Source organism: Anoplophora glabripennis, unplaced genomic scaffold, assembly GCF_000390285.2.
Source record: "Anoplophora glabripennis isolate ALB-LARVAE unplaced genomic scaffold, Agla_2.0 scaffold335, whole genome shotgun sequence".
NCBI classification, from domain to species: domain Eukaryota; kingdom Metazoa; phylum Arthropoda; class Insecta; order Coleoptera; family Cerambycidae; genus Anoplophora; species Anoplophora glabripennis.
In genome coordinates this window covers 289,063-311,653 of record NW_019416429.1, presented here as the reverse complement: position 1 = coordinate 311,653, position 22,591 = coordinate 289,063, and the positions used below count along the sequence as shown (strand labels likewise).

Genomic DNA, 22,591 nt, shown 5'->3' with positions numbered 1-22,591 from the left:
TTTGACCGCATTGATCATAAAATTTTGCTAAATAAGTTAAATGCATTTGGAGTGTACCTCTGCAAAATTTTTTCATGTCTTACTTGAGTAATAAGGTTCAATATGTTGTTTACAACGGTTATAGATCTAGTGAGTTTTTAGCAGTGTCGGGAGTACCGCAGGGCTCTAATCTGGGTCCACTTCTGTTTTTACTCTTTATAAATGATTTGTGTTCTATTGTTGATTGTCACTATTTGATGTTTGCTGATGATCTTAAAGTTTACTCTAAAATTGACACCTCATCTGACATCTGACTGTATTAACATCCAGAATCAGTTGAATAAAATTAAACATTGGTGTCAGATTAACAATTTCAGCATGAATGTATCAAAGTGTAAGGTTATGACCTATACGAGGAAACAAGCATTTGTGTCATTTTGTTATATGTTTAATTCAACCATTTTACAGCGATGTGAAACCATTAAAGACTTTGAAAATATACAATCGTCAGCAAGTAAAATGCTTGGATTTATCATCAGGAACCTTTAGTAATGCTAAAGCCCTTAAAACACTGTATTTCTCGTATGTTAGATCTAAGCTGGAATATTGCAGTATAATATGGTCGCCTATTTACAATGTACACAAGTTAAACTTGGAGAGAGTACAAAGAAAATTTTTAAAATTTCTCCATTTTAAAACTGTATTTATCCTGAAAGGGGCTATGATTACCAGCTGCTTAGAAATGAATTTAATATACCCTCTCTTGAACTTCGCAGAATGCAGCAAAGTCTGAAAATCCTCTGTTTGCTGTCACACAATGGAATTGACTCACCAGATTTATTGCAGAAATTATTATATCATTTTACACCTGATATAACTCGCCAGCCCTCTACTTTTCACTTGCCACAAGCTAATTCAGACTTATTGATTAAATCACCTTTTTATAATATGTTGCATCATTTTAATATGATTTCTGGTACATGTGATATTAATTTTGATGGGTTAAATGTCATATTGGATAGATTTGCAGTAGGTAGCCGTAAGTGTTTTACATCAGTAGTATACTAATTGCTTTTATTTTTTGCATTATAACCTGATGTTATATTCTTGTATGTACATTTAATTATGTCTTGTGTTGTATACTTATCTATCTTTGTTATTTATATACTTTAGTGTAGTAATATTGTCCTGTAATTGGAGTAATCTGTTGGGCAATAAAACTAAATAAATAAATAAATTAATTAATTAATTAATTATACATATAATACTGTTACTATTTAACAAATTGTGACCACTTTTAGGTGTTTTGTTTGACTCCAAACTAACTTTTCAGAGGTAATATCTTAAATACCTATGTTTCAAATCTGATATCTATCCACGTCGCGGAATCCCTAAATCCGAACTACATATTAGACAGGTTTCAACTTAATAACTCAGCTCAGAGGTTTTATTTTTCTGTTATTTGTTTCTGTCTAAATTTGAAAATGGGGTCATTGATTGATAGAACTCGCTACAATTTTTTATTTTATTTGAAAACACCAAGAACAAATGTTCTTCAATTTGCTCCAATAAATGTTATTTGTTCAAATTACCGTCATTATCAGATTCATGTTGATATATGAATATTTTTTTTGTTGTAATGCTCTCAGTATAAAAAGATGCATCCTTAATAGAAGTCATCATTAAAAATTAGGCATATAAACATACATAAAGAAGTATTTCCTACAGAAACTAGAACCGTTTATTGCTCATTGATTTTAGTGTTCTTTTTTATTCCACTTTGTATGTAAATATTATAAACATTATTATTATAGAAATAAACAACTCATTGTTTTCAATGTTTCTATATTTATTATGATGTAATGACATTACTATTGTGTATTGTATTAAATATTTGTAGCTTACAGTACCAATTTTTAAATAAATAAACAATTTTATTCAGAAACGAGAGTATATCGAAGTTTTTTTACTTTAAAATTATCCAAAATTATTTCCAATTTCTTGGGTCAAGGAAAAAATCTGTATACAGTATAGTAATTTCACGTCTAAACGTATCGCACAAGATTTCCCTGCACTGAAGGGTCATTTAAAAAATACTGATTTATTGATTAATAAGTTGAAATATTTTAATTGAAAAATTTCTAGAAATTATACTACTATACAGGCTGTTGTCTAAATCAATGAGACAATTTCAAGAGCTTGTTCCTCAGATCATTTTACCAAGAAGCCTCAATGATTAGTGTTTAAAACTAGTGGGATTTTGAAGATATAGGGTGTTTAAATGTTAAGTTTAAAAAAATATTACATTTATTAAAATACCTCTGAAGATGTTTAATATAGATTTATGAAACTTGGGCCTCGTATACAAATCTTAACCACTGGCAGAAATACTGGGAGGTAGTGTTAATAGGAACCCCAACATTTCGAAAACGCTGTGTATTTTGAAGATTGAAAAAAAGTACATAAACACAGATGCCCCATTTAAGTCGGATTCTACCATAGCTCTGGTAATATAATTAATACAAAAAAGTATTTTAGTTTAATGTTGCGCCAAATCAATTTCTTCATATTTTAAAATTATTTTTAATTGTAGAATCTGTTCAATTCCTTTTGGGCGTTCCTTTACTTCATTTTTCCAAGTAGAACATGTAGTATAGCATTCTCAATAAATTTAGGGCCTATATTGTTGAACAAACATTAGGTCTAATGTACCGTTTCGATGTAATTTGGCGTTTCAAATATTTTCGAAATCAAATATGACACCAACATGCGGTATTCGTCACCTATTTAAGCATAAAAACTATCGTACGCATATTTTATTTGATAAGTTTCATAAAGGAAAATTGCAATATCGATATTAAAAGAGCTATGAAACATCAGCCTTAAGGAGGTTTATCTGATTTGGAATTGACGAACAAATATTCATAAAAAAAATTAATATAAGCTTATTAATATGAAGAAAATCCTCAAAAAAAATTATGAGTAGTTTGGATACCTAAGAGACGAGAGAAAAATAATTTTTCACGATTTAGTACAGGTTTATGAGAATGCAGATTTAGAATGCGCAACAATTGACGAACAGTTTCCACAGCAACTTGTATAAATAGGAAGCCGATATCTAAGGAACCGCATGACAGCTTGTAGAAATTGGTTACGTACTTGTAATAATTTACAATAATTCTTCTTCAAACTGCTGTCGTTGACTAACTTATCCTCCATATGCGTGATAGCGGCAACAGCGCGGTCGCGATGTAGCGTATTATTTGAAATTCGCAGGTGTCCAAACAAACAGAATGATCGAACGGAAGCGAGCAAACGCCAAGCCAAATCTAAAGGCTTTCTACTTTAGTCACTAGCGAATCTACAGAAATTTCGTTAGACTTTAGACGGACCTCCGTACCCGATAAACGTCCTTAAACGGAACACCCTGTATAATTCTGTATGTTACTTCTAAAAAGTCTTGTGTCTTAACTTATTAAATTTGTTGAGAGCTCTATTGGTCAGACAATAGAAAATTTTTACACCAAAGATTTTTTTGATTTACATTTTTTAAGTTACATTTTATTTAAAATTAGGCAAAATCAGGCAAAAAAAAATTCTTTGTGAAATGAATAATTTTCGTTATTTTAAATTTATCCAATCGCAATTAAATACACTTTTTCAATTTAATTTTTTATTAATCCAAAATGCTTAGTGTCATCCAAATTTTGGAGTTTCTATGACAGAGTATCTCATATCTCTGCTACTAGCTGACAGAAATACCAGTTCAGTGAACTTTCATCTTTAGTTAATTCTGTTATTATCCCAGTATTTCATGAATCTACTACAAGTAATTTTCTCTTTATTTCCCATTTGTTTTATAGTTCTACTCTTGTCTTCCTTAAAATTTTTGTACGAAATTATTTTTCTGAGATTTTGATACATATTTCTAATTTGAAATGGTTGGTTGTAAAAACCAAAAATTCTTTTTGAAACATATTTTATTTGAAATTATAATTGAAACAATTCATTGAAAAATAAAAAGTCGTTTCGTTTTTTGAGAAATATGCCAATTAATGTAAAATTAAAAGATTTTCATGGTGGTACGAAAACCAACCGCATCGTACCCACAATGATTCGAACTACGTTAGCCTTCAGAAAACCACAATTCTTGTGAAATAGAGACATGTAATTTATTTAATTAAGCCTAATCGCTCAAGTCCGTGACTCTACTACACTCGGTGTCCAAAAAAATTTACTAAAATGACTCGCTTCCTTTAGCGTTGTGTCATTTTCATCGCAGAACAGGTGTTTGGCTACTCATTATCCATCCTCTTTTTCTACCCGGTTACAATACCAATTCCGTCGTCTTTGTTTTATTACCGAGTTAAGAGTTAAAGAAACTCGCATCTAACCCAACGTATATTTATGACAGGAAATTACACACACCCGCATTTTTATTACCGGCTCTGCCGATATGTTTCGTTAAAATGAGATGTTAGAAGATAGAAGTTCGTGTTGGGTCGCATAATGACATGTAATGGCAGACGAAACGAAAAAATAAATGGATATCAATTACGTGGTTATTTAGGTACGCAGTTGTATTTTGCCCGTAATTTGTTTATAATAGGAATTATGAGCCTAATTTTAAATTACCTTAATCGTTCTCGCTGAATTGAATTTCACTTAGATTGTCCTGTAATTCTAGGAATTAATTTTTTTGCTTCGTAACAAAATTTGACTATTTGGCGACTGTTTATTTGTTGCGATTTAAATAAAAAGTAAATTCTGATTTTAGAAGACTCGGTGTTGGGACCTTGATATAAATTAACTTATTTTGAACGATAGTATGAAAATGAAATGAAATTAGTAATAGGTGTTAAAAAACAAAAGACAAAGCGTTGATATTTAAAGTAATTACTTCCATAAAGATTGCATGGCAAAAAGTGATTGATTTGATCAAATTAATTTGTATAGTAAATTATAAATTCTTTTTGAATTCCCCAAGGACAGCAATGATTGTGTAAAAGTGATTAAATTTCTGTTTTATTAACAAAATCCTGTACAAGATTAATATTTCTTATATTGAAGTATATTTTATAACAAAATTGATATAACCTCTTCATTTGTAGAAAATGAATGAAACGAAAAATGAGTTGTTTCTAATTGTTTAAACATCAGGTGTGTCATTTTGGTGACATGTGTACTGGGATCTCGGAAACTATAAGAGATAAAAAAAACGGTTATTGAAGAAAGTTTTAGACCATTATGTTGCTGATGATATTCGCAGATCAGCTCTAACTGTTAGAAATATTTTGAAAAATGTTTTTTTTTATTATTACGAATTTACGTAAGTCTATAAAAACATAAAAACTTTACCAAAGTGACTTTTTGCTAAAAATTTACTGTGGATATAGGTTTTTGTTTCAACGTTGTTGGGGTTGCGAGAAATTATTATTTGCTTTGAAATTTTCGTTTTTTGTTTTTTCTGTACGTTATCGAATTTCTTTGTTCTTATGGTTGGACAAAATTTCTTTCCGTTTAGCATACAATTCAGTATGGTACCTAAGAAACAAGAAAGTTTCACAGGAAAACATAATGGTTGTAGGAACTTCAACGCTGAAACAAAAATCTAAGTCCACAGTATAATTATTGTAAAAACTTGTTGGGATAAAATTTTTACAGATTCTAAATTTATAAAAATAAAAATGTTTCTTTTTTCGAGTTTCGTATCTCGAAAATTAGTCGATCTGCAAGCGCTAGTAAGTTAGTAATAAGAGTGATCTAAAACTTTTTTTAACCATTTTTCTATCTCATACTGTTTCCAAGATCCAAATAGTGCATCATCGATATAGTCCATCCTGTACCTATATAAAGGACGTTGAGGAAAAAACATAAAACGATTTTTCCCCAAGTATCATGGTCTTTTATTTTTGAGACACAGGATTTCAAAGATGATTTTTAAAATCCAATTTTATGTATATTTTTTCAAAAAAAAAACAATGTATTGCGTTGAAATTTGATGATAAGGTAAGTTTTTAAGCTTACTCAATAGGTCGCTAGCTAATATCTCTTCCAATGACACTGTATGCCAACTTTTTTAAGGTTAGGTTTTTGTAGAGTTTTAATGTTTAAAATCGCTGAAACCGTACCGTTTTTGGGACTTTAAAGTTAACCAGCTTATATCTTTTAATATATAGAGTGGCTGGAAATGAATGGGCTGTATCTCAAGGGTAACTTCTTTAACTGGAAATAAACCGGTTGATATCAATTTACCTTCGTATAATCTTGCTACATTAAAAAATTTTCGATCCTTTAAAGAAATGAAATAATTTTTTGTTTCTTTTTTCTTTTGAAGATCTGTAATTTTGTTTGAAAGGCTAAGGTAACTTGATCTAAACAGTTTATTTTTATAAACTACCTTTGAAGTATGGCCCATTCATTTCTGGACATCCTATACATTAAGGAATAGAAGCTGGTTTAACTTTGGAACATCCAATCGCCTTTTGTTCAAAAACAGTTCTAGACAGCCATATAAGGAACATTTTGTCGATTCGTGTGTTCCAAAAAAAAGTCAGGGGACTGTCTTTATTCTAAGTGGAACAATAAATAAATTTTGAGGAATTAAAAGATTTAAATTTTGGCATTATATATTTTTTTCCGACAGTACTATAAATATTCCTTTACTTATTAATTTTTGTTTTGATATTAAGACGTTTTGAATGAAAATTAAAATAAATAAAAAATATTAAATAAATTTTCTATTTCTATGCGGTATTTTTCTCTATATTCTATATGTAAATAAGTTTCTGTATATTATATATGTATATACAGTACCTATCTGGTAGGTTTTTGAAAATAAAAAAGTTAAAATGTAAATATAAACGCTTGAAAGACAAGCAACCGTGTCGAGGTTTAAATAAATCTGAGCTTTTAGTGGCAATAATATGATAAACGGTCAAATTAGTAGAAAGAAATTTAAATTCCTTGTGGAGAAAAAAAAACATAGATTAACGTTAGAACATATGTAAATTATGTACGTTATTACATATGGAGCTGGCCAGCTTAAGGCAGAACAAGTGGGCAGATAATTTATCTCCAAAGAGCACTAATAAATTGTAATGGACACGCAATTGCCGATAAAAGAATCCGATAATCTTAGATCAAACAGTGTTAATTTAATTTCTCATTGAAGCATTACCGTGGATAACACGTGACTAACGCGATAATGGCCGACTATAATAATAGCTTTCCAGCATCTCTGAAAACTACGAGAGCTTACGAGCAGATAATTGCGGAATAAAAATTTAAATTAATCTGACCTTAGCGATCATAAAAGTTATTTATTATTTCAATTATTCTGGTTGTGTAATTGATTACAGTAATTTAACATATTGCTCTTCGTTCTCGACTATAAAATCGTAATTATTTTGTTTATTGCTCGGATTTGTACTGTTATTTAATTAAATATGAGTAATCGAATTAAATTAAATCAGTTTAGTGCCGTAACCGTGAACATGCCCTCTTTCGGTCGCGTAAGATTACGGAGATGCTGCATTAATTGGCCGATAATTATTGCAGTCCTTTGCCAAGGAATTCAATAAATTAATTTTATTTTATGCGGAGTAGTTATCGATTTTTCACGATATATCCGTCAGACACGCAATCTTGGAGACCTGATTAATTATAATTTCATTTCGTCTTACCTGTATCCTGGCTTCAGTTAACCCGATTTTCATTGCCAGCTCCTCTCTGAAACAAATTAGTTATTATTTTTTATGAGAACTACACAGCGTGTTAGTTTGCCAATTAAAATATATAAATGCAAAATTAAATGTATACTGTAAAAAAAATCGGTGTGAGTGGAAGGTACGTAGTGAATTCACTGAGTGAAACTGTTGAGTACATTTTCGCTCAATATTGAGCATTTTGATAATTTTACTTATTTGTGATAATATTTTAACGAAAACCGTAAAATAAATTCTGCAGATAAACTCGTATTTGGTGCAATTGTAGCTAAATCGGAGTAAATGTCCTCATTATTGAGTGACCCCACCCCATTCTATGGTTGTCGTGCGTTGTCTTTATCTATTCCCACCGTCCCCATTGGATCAACTCGTGGCGTGGTGTATGGCGTGTAATGTAGGACAAGTGTCCGTTATTCTGGTTATTTTGGTGAAAACTATGTTTAAATGCAGTGGTTAGATTACAATAATTAAAAACAATAATATATTGAATCTCGATTAATATTTAGTTAAATAAACGGATAGTTAAATTGTTACCTATACTTACTTACATATCTATAACGTACAATATAGGTTCTGACAATCTATTCGTCCGATCAGTTAACCAATTCCTTTAATCGAGACCTAAAATATTGTCTCTAAAGCAGACTTGTGTAGAAACCACTGTGGTAACTTAGTAGTTTATGACTTTAATACAATGATATTTAAATTTAAATTTAAAGAGAATATAAAGTGGTGCAAAACCACTACAGATATTAATTAAATGGAAGCAGCGGCGACTGGTGCGGGGGGCTCTGGGGCGCCACTCCCCTCAATTTCATAGCACAAAATTACTCTATAACAATAAATTTAAATCATATTAAAGAAAAAGTCAAGTCTTAATTGATTTTACATATTCAGAATAGAGTCAGAAGTCACGCACTTGGTAGTTAGCAGAAACTCGGATTTGTGTAAAATTCACTCGCTTCTGTTGCAATAGTTTCACTCATAAAATTTTAGTGAAAATTTCACTCAATTGGGTGTGGACAGAAATTGATACATGATTGAGTAAAATTGAGTGAATTTGAGTGAAACTTTTTTACAGTGTACAGAATATCTCCTTAATCATAGCGTATTTTAAATCTGTTGCACTAAACTTTCTTATATTGATATTTAATTTGTATATAACTTAGATAAGATTTATTCAAGTTTTGAGAAAATCTGAAGTATTCACAGTTCATATAATCATTATAACTTTAAATGCCAATATCTCGCTTGTTTTAAATGGAACGCTTAATACTGTACAGGGTACATTATAGGTTGGCGTTGTGCATAAGCAGCCAGCCTCTACTATTGGACACTATTGGTACTGCCAACTTTGCATCCCATGAAACCAAAATATAAGGCGTAATGAAAGTTCAAAATTTCGAATCTTTCAGTAAAAGCACTCTTTTTCTATGAATATAACATAAAAGTTTTGTATATTCTACTGGTATTCGTATCACTGAAAATGACAATTTGCATTTACTTACTTTGTTTTCTAAAGTTAATACTAAAGGGAGTAACGAAAAATTACAGGCAAAGAAACACCCTGCAGTAAAAAGCAATAAACAAAGTCTCAAAATACGGTACCTATATGCTACAAAACATCTTTAAAAAAAATACTGAAGATAATTTTAATTTGAGCCGTCCATATCGTGGAAATTCCATAATATTCCTAGTTGAGTCCTATTTTTTATTATGAGATTTGTGATTATACACAGTATGGACCTTTTTTTGCAAGTAAAACCAATTATAAAATTGCTCCTATTCTATTTGATATTTGATCAGAATATAGTTTTCATAACATAATATTTTAATCAACTTTTCATAAACAATGAAGGTAACCAAAACTGAAGTCTGTTCATTTTTATTTCAAATGCACTTAAACTTTTGTCTACGCCGTCATTGGGCGGCTCCCAGTCTCGGTTGTATGTCCGCTTTTGTTGGTCAAAGCGTAACTAAATTGGGCACAATAATGGAGAGATTATATTAATAAGTAATTTCTGTCTCTTATCAGTTTTTGTATCTAATTTTTTGGAACGGTGATATTAGGTGTCACCATCGATAAATGTGTCGTGATGTTTCGTTGTCAGCGTCTTCAGATAGTTCTATAACAGTTGCTATTTATGCTACTGGTTATTCATTTCTAGTCGATAAGTTTAATTTAAATATAACATGAAACTGTAACAGTTTAATGAATATGCTTCACTGTGTCCTAATTTCAAAGGTGTAAGGTTTGGTCGATCATAGGTAGTCATTCTGATTCCTAGATTATTTACCAGAAAGATTTTAAGTATTATTTCGATTATAGCTATTATCTTTACAGAAATAATTTAACTTGGTCAATACTCAAAGAATATTCTACTTTCTTTGATTGGATACATTGAAAAGTATGTCTTAAAGGACTTAAATACTGTTTCATCTTCCTGACAATCCTTAAACATAGCATTTCAACACACAATTCTACTTGAAAGAAGCAACTTCATGAAAAGGCTACCATTATTACACACTACGTATAGCAGCTAAATTTTGTTCAGATTTATAGATTCCTTATAGATTTCTAATTAAGATACACTTGCAATCCAGCCTTGTCAGTATAATTGCATTAAGAACTCTGTACTTTAATCACATGGAAGTACATGCTGTGAATTAGATGTCGGATAAAAATGTATTATGTCTAAATTATATAGAAAAGAATGGTTTGCGTGTCTACTAGAAATATAGATAATTTAATGGCAGCTCATAATTAGTGAAGTAATTATTAATTAAAGTAACATGTCCTGTATATATCAACTATAATAAAGTGGTATTTCCAGTTGCTTTGTATTCATGGGGCAACATTTACTTCATATGTCTAATACACTTTGATAGATATAATTAATTGAAATAATAAATTTTACTAATTGCTTGATTGCAAAAGAAAGACAAATTGTTCTTAAATTTTCAGTGAAATATTGCAATTTTGATATAAATGATATGAATGATATAAAAATATACATATGACCTTGAGAACGTTAGTTTAAGTTAAATACAGATCTCATATTTAGAATATAATAAATAGCATTAAGTATAAAAACTACTTTGGACCTATCTTAATTTGTTCAATATGGGAACGACTAAGTAACTTTTTGCAAATTGCAAGTTGCAAGTTAACTAAGTTCAATGTGTATAAACCGATGTTTGCAAAAATCTAAAAATGGTTAGAATGAGATTATTGACAGCTACTACGAGTATGTTCCTAAAAACTACCAATGATTTAAATGATGCTCTTTTACGTGAAAAATTCTACAAGCTCTTCGAACTAATTAGAAGTCATTTATGTCCAATTTCGTTTAATCACTGATCTAAGCACCTTCCAGACAGATGGCAGGCTGGCACGAGGACGGCTCGCCCATATACGTACCATATCATCAAAATAAAAAATTTTAAATTAACTTTAATTGTAATAGACCTAATTACTTTTAAGACATTAATTATCCAATTTGTGGCATATTTAACTGGAGAGAAGTGCATCTCAAAATTGAATTGGTTGGTTAAGCAAAATCCATTAATTTTCCGGTGATTTAATTTTTATCAGCCAATTTTCAAGTGCTTCTCTCAAGCATGTACGTAAACAAGGAAAGCCCAGGGGGCTAAGTCCCTTAATATCTTTAACTCTCTCTAGTCTGAAATTTAATATACTGGGCGTCCACAAATGAAAGAGCTCGTATACAAGTAAACACATTTACAAATGTTACTTTTTAAAATATTTCAATAACATTTGGAGTAAGAGCTCTTTTTGGTAGTAAAATATAAATACAAAGGGTTAAAAAAGTACTATAAGAGTATGCTATTTTTCATATAGGTTCTTCTTTCTAAAAAAACTGTTAAAATTATAGTTAGAATAAGATTTTTATTCATTATTCTCTTGTTTCTTGAGATATTAAGTTGAAACTGCCAGACTTTTAACTTATGTCGACACATTTTTTGTACAATTTGCTCAAAAAATAGTATTTAGCAACTAAATTAGAACGTTATTTCCACAGAACATTCAAATAAACAGCTGTCAAATAACACAATGGCAGCATAATAATGATGGCTCCTTTCAAACAACACAATTTTTCTTTAATTTCCAAGGCCTACTATTGCTATGTTAGCTTCCTTTAGTTCCTGCCTACTACAGATTAATTTTCGTTGTTTTTGCTGATTGTTCTAAAATGGCTACTCCAAAAAATAAATATGACAACGTTTTTTATTTAGAATTTAAAGATTTGTCAAATTATGTTAAAAAAATGCGGTGTTGCCACTTAAAAAAATATTGCTTTAGTAGCTATTGTAGAAATCTGGCAACACCGGAAAGATTTATTTGCAATTTTTTTACAACCTTGCATTTGTAAATAATAGTCGATCACTTCAAATAAAAAAGTTGGCCTGTCAGGTTTTAAAAAAATTACACTGTATTTGTTTAGCTTTGTTTTTTTACACAAAATTTGAAAATAACTGTTGGTTTGTTCTTTTGCGTATACTTTAGACAAATTGAATTATACTAGTGGAAAACTTATAAATACATATGGGGTATTCCATGCCAAATCGAGCACTTAAAACCCTAACCCCATTGAAAACCTCTCCTCAAATTTTTTCACCCAACTCAAAAAAAGTTATAAATTTTTGAAAAATTTGCTCTTTTTTAAATAACCATAACTTTTTCAAAAATTTAGTTATCGGGAAGTTTTTTCCAAAATATTTGTTTTTAAATGTACTTTTTGAAAAAAAATAGATTAAAATTATCTGGACCTATCTTCACTGTTTATTTTTTTCAATTTCCGAAAAAAACGAAAATTTCTCGATTACCAGTTTTCAAGATTTCCTTTTTTTTTGTTCTTATAAAAAATTGACATTTTTTATAATTCCTCAAATTTTTTCAGTGGTGTTTTTTCGTTTTCTATTTTTCTTATTGATTGAATTTTTTTTTTTTAAATTTAGCTTATTTCACATAACACCATTTTGAAAATTTTTGAAAATGTATATAGAATTCCAAAATTGAAAAAATTTATTATATGCAGCGATTGATGATATAAATTTCAAAGTCAAAAGAGGATGATTGTTATAATGAAATTAATAAATAAATTTCGAAAAAGTACCTCTTAGTCTTGTAATCAATACAATCTAGACACGATACATGAATTAATATATTTCTGCAATTCAAGGACAACATTTTTATGAGGCCCCATTTAAAAAATAACATTAATAATATATTTAGGCAAATGCCTTTGTTTTGACTAAACATTGACTGAGTCATATGATTTTGAAAAATTCTCCCAGAAACCCTAAGATAATTAGAAGTAATTTAAAGATATATTTTTTAAGAGATAATTTAAGCAGATGAACGACTGGCACGAGGGCCCGACGACTAATAAACATAAACTCAGGTGCCCAGCGGTCAAAGAAAGGGGTAGAAAGCATTAAGTAGCCCGAATTCTGGCCGACCGGCGTAGATACAATCAATTTTTTAGTGGGCTAATTGCCTAATTGGTAGACCTTTACAATGTCACGCCGCGCCAGCCGGACAAATTGCAGACATCTCGGAATGTTTGTCTTGGCCAGCTCGATTGCTTTATCCGCTTTATCTATGGTTGCGGAACCCTAACACGATATCCTCATTTTACTCGCTCCGATAACCAAGATTTGTGTGTGGCTTAGAAATTTCTAACGACGAAATTCCTTCTTAAAACTGCATCCGGGTTAAGCACCGATAAAGCCGTTTACAACTTAATATGGGGGATTTACATCTTTTTGGTTGACTTGTACCAACTACCAAAAGTTACCAAGTTTTTTCACTTTTATATTTCTACGACGTAACTATCTTTTTAATATACAGAGTACGTTTGGATAATAAAGTTGATTTCTAAGATGATTCTAAGAACAAAAGGTTCTTTCAACATATGGCCTAAGTGGCCCAGTTTCCGAGTTACAGGATTTTATAGGTATTTAAAAAAAAAATTTTGCATATACAACAGGGAGCGGAAAAGATTGTTTATTGAAATTTGGTATGGTAGGTTCTAGAAAGCTTTTTCTGAATTATCTACTAATTTTTTACATCACCATATGATTTAAAACTGTTACACATTCCGTAAACACCACAATAGTATATTTATTGAGAAAATATTATTTTTTTCAAGTTTTGAAGGAAAATCCTTAAAGATTCATAAAAAAATTAGAAATGTTGGCTCCTTTCAAATTTTAATATCAGCCATTTTCGAACAAATTATGACACATTCGAATAACTTATGATATTAAAATTCTTATACCTAATGAAGAATAATATTTTTCAAAAATTTTAAACCGATTTTAATTTTTTATTTTTCGATACATTGTACAGGGAAAACACAAAAAGCATTACAAAACATTAAAAAAAATAATGGATAAAAGTACGATAATACAAAAAAGTACGTACTTAAAAACTATTTTGTCATTTGAATAAAATTATTTTCAAAACGTCGACGTTCTTAATGGTTGAGAATACTTTTAAATCCTCAGCATAGAGAAAGTAATGAATATCTAAACAATTAGTTATATCGTTGATGAAAGTGCCGAATAGTAGGGGCCCCAGACCAGATCCCTGTGGAACTCCAGATGTGGCTGAGCAATCCACAGACTTACACCCGTTAAGTAGAACATAGTGGAATCTGCTGGGCCAATGTCATCCAAATAAATTTAATAGGGAACTCAAGAGACCAAAATTAAGGTTTCCCAGTAATTTTTCATGACCAAGTCTGTGGAATGCCTTCAAAAGGACTGTGTAAAGAACATTTGTTTGCAATTGTTTAGCAATGGGCTCAACTTCAAACTGTATCACTATTTATTATTATTAAGTTGGAAGTTTTTGATCTACCTTTCGTAAATCCGTGCTGTTGGACTATTTTATTACTGGCATTATTATAAATGCGACTGAATTACTTAAAGAATTTAGTAAATTATATAAAATAGAAATTGAGCAAAAATTAGAAATATCCTGATTTTATTTCCATTTTTATAAACTGATCAAATTTTTGAATATTATCAGGTATCCAGAAAAAAAAAAAATTATATCATTTTAGGCTGAGTACATTTAACTTCACTTCCATCAAACTGCATTATATGTATGAACTGCCAATTTGCGTTGAACACTCTAAAATGTTTAAATGTCTCCAAAGGAAATAATCTATAGGGGATTGAAGCGCGGTGACCTAGAGGGCCATGGTTGGTTGTGTTGACCTATTCATCTATTTTCATACCTTTGGTTCAGAAATTTCCGTTACCTAAATCAAATAAGGTGATCTATCACGCAAAAGCAATAGTCGATATGGCCGATTAAGGGGTACAACAACAACAAGCACCGCCAATTTTTTTTGCATAGTCACGGTATGTGTTGCCATCTAATCTTAAGGGAAGAGAAAATGGTCCACATAAGAAATTCTCCAATAATATCTGTCCAATCTCTTAATAATAACTGATATTGATAATTAACTTTTCCTATTGCTTGACGATTTTCATAATCCCATTAATGGTTGTTGTTATGTATGAGTTACGGATGAAATTGGTATCGCCAGTAAAAAAACGTGAGATTTAAAAAATAATTATGAGCTGTTTTATACCCATTGTCGTTAAGGAAAATCATCTAGCAATAATGCTAGCAGTCTCTGAATATATGGATAAACCTGATAATAATTTAATACAATCTTACTTTAATAGAAATAAAGCACCAATTTTTCGGGTGGCCATGTACTTCAAGAAGCACGGCATGTTCCAATTGAGATAAAGTAACTGTTGTTGTGGCTTCCAATATCATCAGTACACGTCAAAAATTTTCCAGTCTTTAAAACTACTGGTGGATGCTTGAGAAAATTTTTTCATAAAATAAAACATCCTCACATTATCTTAGCAAGATCGTAAACAAAACGCGTATCTGCCTTTATTTAATTTCTAAACGGAAGCCTTATAACGAAATGTGTGAATTAAGATATCAAAATAAATACTATTCTTAATTATGAGAGCTTTCTTCTTTAATAAGTATAAGAATATTTATTTCATATTATTTGTAGTCGTTATTTCTTTTGTAATACGATTTAAATCGTCCAATTTTTCGTTTTTTTTTATATAAAACTTTAAGGATTTGCTTTCGACTGTTGAAAAAGTCAGTAGCGTACCATTTTTCTCTCAATAAATATACTGTTATTGCGACATAAACAAATATTTGATTGGTTAGTAATGAAGCTTTTTAGAAACTACCACACACTGTATCAAATTTCATTAAACAATTTTTTCCGGTTCCTGTTATCAGGCCAAAATCAATGTATATAATCAATAAATATTATCTGTAACTTGTTACTAGACATTTTTTCCGAAAAATCTTCATCACCGTTCATGTTTGATATTAAAAATTGAGGCAATATGGTTCAGAAAAACATAGTGTAAGAATGAATTAATTGTTCTGGTTTCCACAATGATTCAATTTTTTCAAATTTATTGCTAAAGACGAAAGGTTTCTTTCCGAGTTTGTTGTTAAGAAGATTCAGTTGCAAACACAAAATGTATCATTTCAGAAATCGAGACATTCACACAATAACAGGATGTGATGTCATATGTCTGCGGTGTCTGTCTCAATTTTAAATATGGTGTGTTTCTCATTTGTTGGTTGCACGTTATTATGATAATGTAGGCTTTTTAATGTTTGTTTAGGGTTTTAATTAGCAATACAATACACAGCTTCTTGAGAATAACAGTAGTAACAATTATTCGAAAAGGAGTATTCGTCTTTACACCGTCCTCGTAAAGCAGTGGCGTACTATTTTATTTATAAAAATATGACACTGATACCCTCTCCGCCACTGAAGCACTGGAGCATCTAAATTTTAGGAAAAGGCCTCAGATTTTGGATAATGTTTACGTAAATACATGTACCCCATTTCAAATTATTTCACTCACTAGTTTTTAAACTATTTAAAAAAAAATAAATACATTGTTTTAAGCTTAACGCCCTTTATTTTAACGAAGCGTCCTAAATAAAAATTTTATACGAAAAACTCCCCTTAAAATTCGCCAAAGAATACGGGATTTCATTTTTGGTCGCCGTTTGTGATTCACCCTGTATATTTAAAAGTTACACTGCATTCAAATAATGAATATATTTTCTAAGTTAAATTTGCATATTATAGGAATGTTTTATTTAAATTAAATGAAAAAAATCCTATGGATTGTTATTAAGTGTGCTCTAAGAACAAAATTTTTTAACTTTTCTATTAATTTTTAGTTTGTGCTACTTTAAATGGCGAACAAAGTTTCAAAAAAATACAATTAGAAAATTGTATCGAATTAGTTTAATAATGCATGCAACATTAATCTTTATTTCTTTTTCTGCTTGAAGATAATCGATACCTGTCATTTTTTTAGAGAAAATCATTAGAATCAACTGGTTCTAACGATTTTTAACTCTACTCCTATGTCTAAAGTTGCTCTTATATCGGTCAAGAGTACTCATTCTTCGTATACACATCTCAACCTCCAAGGTGATTGCTTCGCAATCATTTATGTAGAATTTCAGTCGCGATATTTTAGTGGAAGAAGACTATTAAAGTGCTCCAAGATATGTCACAATGATTTATGTTATACTAACTATTAATATACACAAAGGAATTCGCTAATAGATTTAGATTCGGTCAAGTACGAATGAAGGCCACATGTCCGAAATTGATTATTTTAACATACATAAAGATGTATAAAAAACTAGATTGTGTTGAGGATCATAACATATTTACATAGTTCTTTCGTCTTAAGTATGTTCTGTGTATTTTGTTTCTGAAGACATAAACTAACTACTAACCTCAGAAAAAATATATACGGGGCACTGCACGAGAAGACGTACAAACTTTAAGCAGATATTCCTCAGGTAAAAGTAATCAAAAAAGTATATATGAGTTAAAACAGAAAAGAAACTAAATCTGTATGAGGTTGATATACAAAATAAGAATAAACAAGCATATATTAAATACGGAAATAATATAAACAGTATGATATTAATTTTTGTTGTTAATATAGCTTATAATTATTGGTAGTGATATTATCGTTATTGATCTTACCTAGTGAAGACGTCCGGATAGTGGGTCCTAGAAAATGCCTTCTCCAGCTCTTCTAACTGGTAACTGGTGAAAGTAGTCCTGTACCTTCGTTGTTTCCTTTTCGGTGCAAACTCGTCTGGTTCCGGATCACTGCCGTCGCTCTGGTCCGGACCGGGAGGCCTAGGTTCGATTCCTGCATTGGGCGTCATTTCCTCAGATACTCCCATTATGTCAGGGTTACTGTCAGTTGGAGCAGATTCTGAAACCAAATAAATCAGATAATGTAACCAGTCATATCTACGAATATAAAAAAATTGAGAAAAAAGATATGTATAATGTATTTCATCATAAATTAATCATACATTATACAGTTATTGTAACTTTTCTTATAGAATAACATATATTTTTCAAATATCAGTAGAACTTTGAAAGTGTCGAATATTTGGGGGATAAGTAATGTAGCTTTTTTTTCAAATTTAAGATATTTAAATTATGACCTCCTCCCAGCGTTCAACAATTTTGTGGACGCCTCTTCTGTAGAAATTTTCGGTTTTGACTCGAAAAACTCATCCAACAACAACAATATCTTACTCATTATCGTTGTTAAAAAAAAGCATCCGTTAGGAGATCAACAAAAAGCGGAAAAGATGAAAACCAGAAGGTGCGAGATAGGGAGAGTAAGCTGGGTGGGGCAGAACTTCCCAATTCAACTCCCCAATGGCCGTTTTGGTCATATTGGCGATAAGTGATCGCGCATTGTCATGTTACGTTGACGGTTTGACTGTTTGGTAAGAGTTCGTAATAAAAAATCTTTCCAGTCTCACCAAACGCGTAACATTGTCTTTCGAGGATGAAATTCTGGTCTTGTTCGCGGAGTTGCTTGGTTTTTTGGGGATAAACCATTCTTTCCGCTATTTTAAGTTCACGTACAGATACCATTTTTCATCATCAATGACAATACGATGAAGAAAACGTTCCTTATGATCACGTGTTAATCGATGACAACGGAGCAAACCAGCGGCAATTGCAGAGCGTTGATTCTTATTGTTTTCTTCAAAACATGTGCATGGGACCCGCGTCTTTGAACTTTTTCCATCGAATGCAGGTGAAGGAGTCGATTCAATTGCTCTTCATCAAATTCAATCCGGAACGATTCATGTCTTTAAGGATGAAATCACGCATCATCACTATATACGGCACAAATTTCCCGAACAACTTAAGTGGCTTTAGGGTTTTCCCCATCTCGATTAAAAACAAAAAGAAGCAAGTACAGAAAATTATCAATTTTATCAACTTGACAGTCCGTTTCAAATTAATGAAATTTCAGAAAAATTAAATCTAACGAAGCATGAAGATTTAATTTTGCAGGAACTCGATTGCATCGAAGGTAATCGCATGGGAAGGTATATTGCTATTAATGACAGTAAGCTTCTGTTTGAAACAAATGCCATTCTTAGTGTGTTTCACCTTAATATACGTAGTATAAGAATTTTGATGAATTACTTGCTACTCTTGTAACCTATGAATTAAATTATAGTTATGATATTATCTTAAGTGAATGCTTTCAAGTGAATTCTATAGGTCAGTTTAATATTCCTGGATATAATACAATTTACAATCATGCTGATTTTAATAAAAATGATGGAGTTATAATTATTGCAAAAAAGGGTCTTGAAACGTCAATTCATAATAAAAAGTTGGAAATACTATATGGTTACGCTGAATATTATGGAAATCAATATTAATAGTGTCCTATTTAGGATAATTGCATTATATAGACCCAATCCATAGTTTCTTTTATCAATGATATTGATGATTATTTAAACTTAAATAAAGTTGGTGCCTATTTTCAACTTATTGTTGGTGATGTTAATATAAATATATTAGAAGAAAATGAATATGTGAACAATTATGTGTCAATGTTAGCTAAACGAAGAATCTGCTGCATGCCTTGACCATATTTTTGTAAAAAGTAATTATGATGTCAATAGTTTTAAAATCGAATCCTTTATAGTACTTAAATGCTCCATTACTGATCATTACGCTGTGATGATACATTTTAGTAAAGATTCTATAAGTTGTGACGCAATCAAGCAACCTAATATTAAACAATTTTCTAAAATTAATAATACCTAACAAATTCATTAATTTGATTAAAAATGAAAGCTGGAATCATGTTTTGCAATTAAATAATTCTCAACTTGCAACTAATATATTTACTGAAATTTTTTTTAAAAAGGTGCCTCAGAGCACTTATATCAATACAACTAATATTAAAGTACCTAAGAAAATCAAACCTTGGATTACAATTGGTCTAACCAAGTCAATAATAATTAGAGATAAAATGAAAAAAAGGCTGATAAATAATTATTCGGAGAATTTGGAGATAGAGTACAAAATATATAGAAATAATTTGAATAAGCTGTTAAAAAAATGTAAGCATGAGTATTATAAAGATATTATTTTACTTAATCAAAACAATGTCAATGAAAATGGTCAATCTTATGATAACAATAAGGATATGTCGAATTATTGTAACCAATATTTTACTAACATTGGTATTAAAATGATACAGTGCCTCATGACAAGCTTCTTAATGTGCTGCATAGTTATGGAATTCGAGGAAATGAACTAAAGCTTTTTATTAGTTATTTAACTGATCAAATGCAATATGTTAGAGTTAATTATTGTCTTAAATATTAGTGGTAAAATACTATCATATGCAGATGATACTTTAGTCATCTTTTTTGGCGATACCTGGGATAGGTATAGTTAGAGAACAAATGGAACTTGGCATAACTGCTATTAAAATATGGTTAGATAGACATTAGTTATCTCTAAATAGGTACTGATACTGAGTAGAACATAATTATCATTACAGTAACCGATGATGTGTTAAACGCAAGCGGGGTCCTCGGAGATAAAATTAAGCAGTTACTTTGGAATGTTGCTCCTGAAATAATAAATACCTAACCTAGTGTATGTGTATTAAAGTTTATAGGCGATAAACCGTTAACGAAATAGTGTTGACAGAGCAATTAAATATATAGCATTCCGAGATCGCTATAAATATAAATAGATTATAACATTAAACCCATTTAATTCTGACACCTAATCAGCAATAAAAAAATAGGTTTCTTTTAAAAAATATCAAATATATTAAATCATGTTTGTCACATGCCAATAGTTAAGTAGTAATGTAATCAGCTCCAGTATATAATTTTATGTATATCTTCTAATCACAGCCTTTTCTGTCTATGCTGCCGTCAATGTTTCATTGTAGCGTTAAAGTATCACCGATAATCTTATTACCTTAATTAATAATTTATCTCTAGATCGCTGGAAACCAGCCTGCTTCGATCCATATTTAATACCCTTGCAGAACCTGTTGTGTATCTAAGTTTGGCCTGAGAAATGGATTTTTTACTTTAAAGCTATTAGAAATAATTCAGTAAAAATGATTTAAAATGAACGCCGCCAATTAACATTGCGTTCAAGTAAACGGAGTCCCCCGATCGGGAATGAAATAAAAGAAAATTAATTTTACCAGCTACGGAAATGTTTAAGGTTAATTATGCTAATGAAGCTTATTATTGTACGTGCACTTACAATATATTAAAATAAACCACAAGATTAATTGAATAGATGGATATCAGTGCTTCTCGTCTTTCGGTTAATTCACAGAAACAACAAACACAAATTTTATTCCTTTAAATAATTAAAAGTTAATTTCACGGTTCAGGCACTTCGTGACAACTGAAGACTGAATGGTTGTGTACAATTAAATCATTATCTAAATGAGAATTTTCATGGTATCTCGCATAGACAGGAAAAAATTCGGAAGTAATTTGCCTAATTCCCCATTGTTGTATTGACATCTAACATTAATATGGTCGACCAGTCTGCCTGGGTGCCCTCTCAGCGGTTAAGGAAAATGTACCGTGAATTTAGATTAACAGATTTTTGTTACTTCCGGAGATTTCTTATCCGTCACATCGAATCCAAGGTTAGGAGACTCGTCGATATTCTGAGAATTGTTTTTGTGCATCCCGCTCTATTAACGAGGCCAGTACTTTTGGAGACTGCAATATTAGGTAAGAAGACGAACCTTGAAATTAGCCCCAGATGCAACATCAGTTAAGAGGACTATGTTTGTGCAAGACACGAACCTACTTGAAATTGGACTAACTGTAGCCCCAATTTAAGACAAGAATGCAACGATATCATGATCTTTATGTATCCGTTCTATTACTGAAGGCAGTACCTATATTTGAAGACTAGTTATGAAGTTAGACGAGGCGGACCTTTTTGAAATCGTATCAGTTTGATATCAACTCTTCGATAAACTACCAACGATACTCTCAGAACTGTTTCTGCACATCCCACTCTGTTATCGAGGCTACTACTTCTGGAGACTTCAACGTGAAATGAGAAGACAAACCTACATGAAATTGGCCCAGGCATGATTAAAATAAAAGATTTTCGATGAAATTCTAAGAACTGTTCTTGTGCATTCCGCTCTTTTATCGATTCCAGTATTGCTGAAGAATGCTACGCCTGAGAAGAACAAACATCTTATTCAATATTGTAATTATTCGTTACTTTTTATCCGTTACTTGAATAAGTAACGAATACTGAGTAATCGATGAGAAAAGTATCCGATACTGATTACTTTTTAAGTAGAGATTCTTCTCCAAGTTTGGATACATGTAATCACGATAATCGGTAATACTCGGACTCGCTTCGGAATATTTACTGAACGCGTGGATTTCAGATTTGGTATTATATTTTACT

At 30.8% G+C, this 22,591-nt stretch overlaps 1 protein-coding gene across 3 annotated transcripts in view; it reads right to left on the bottom strand.

Annotated features, from left to right (window-relative positions):
• Positions 1-22,591, bottom strand: part of LOC108909733 (homeobox protein aristaless-like) — a 146,415-nt gene that overhangs the window by 60,149 nt on the left and 63,675 nt on the right. For all 3 annotated transcript variants that reach the window (XM_018714143.1, XM_018714141.1, XM_018714142.1), the window contains 2 exons: positions 17,819-18,056; positions 7,665-7,710 (listed from right to left, as the gene is read on the bottom strand). In XM_018714143.1, the coding sequence (XP_018569659.1) occupies positions 7,665-7,710; positions 17,819-18,024 (252 nt within the window). In that variant the 5' untranslated portion in view covers positions 18,025-18,056. The remainder of the gene's footprint in view (positions 1-7,664; positions 7,711-17,818; positions 18,057-22,591) is intronic.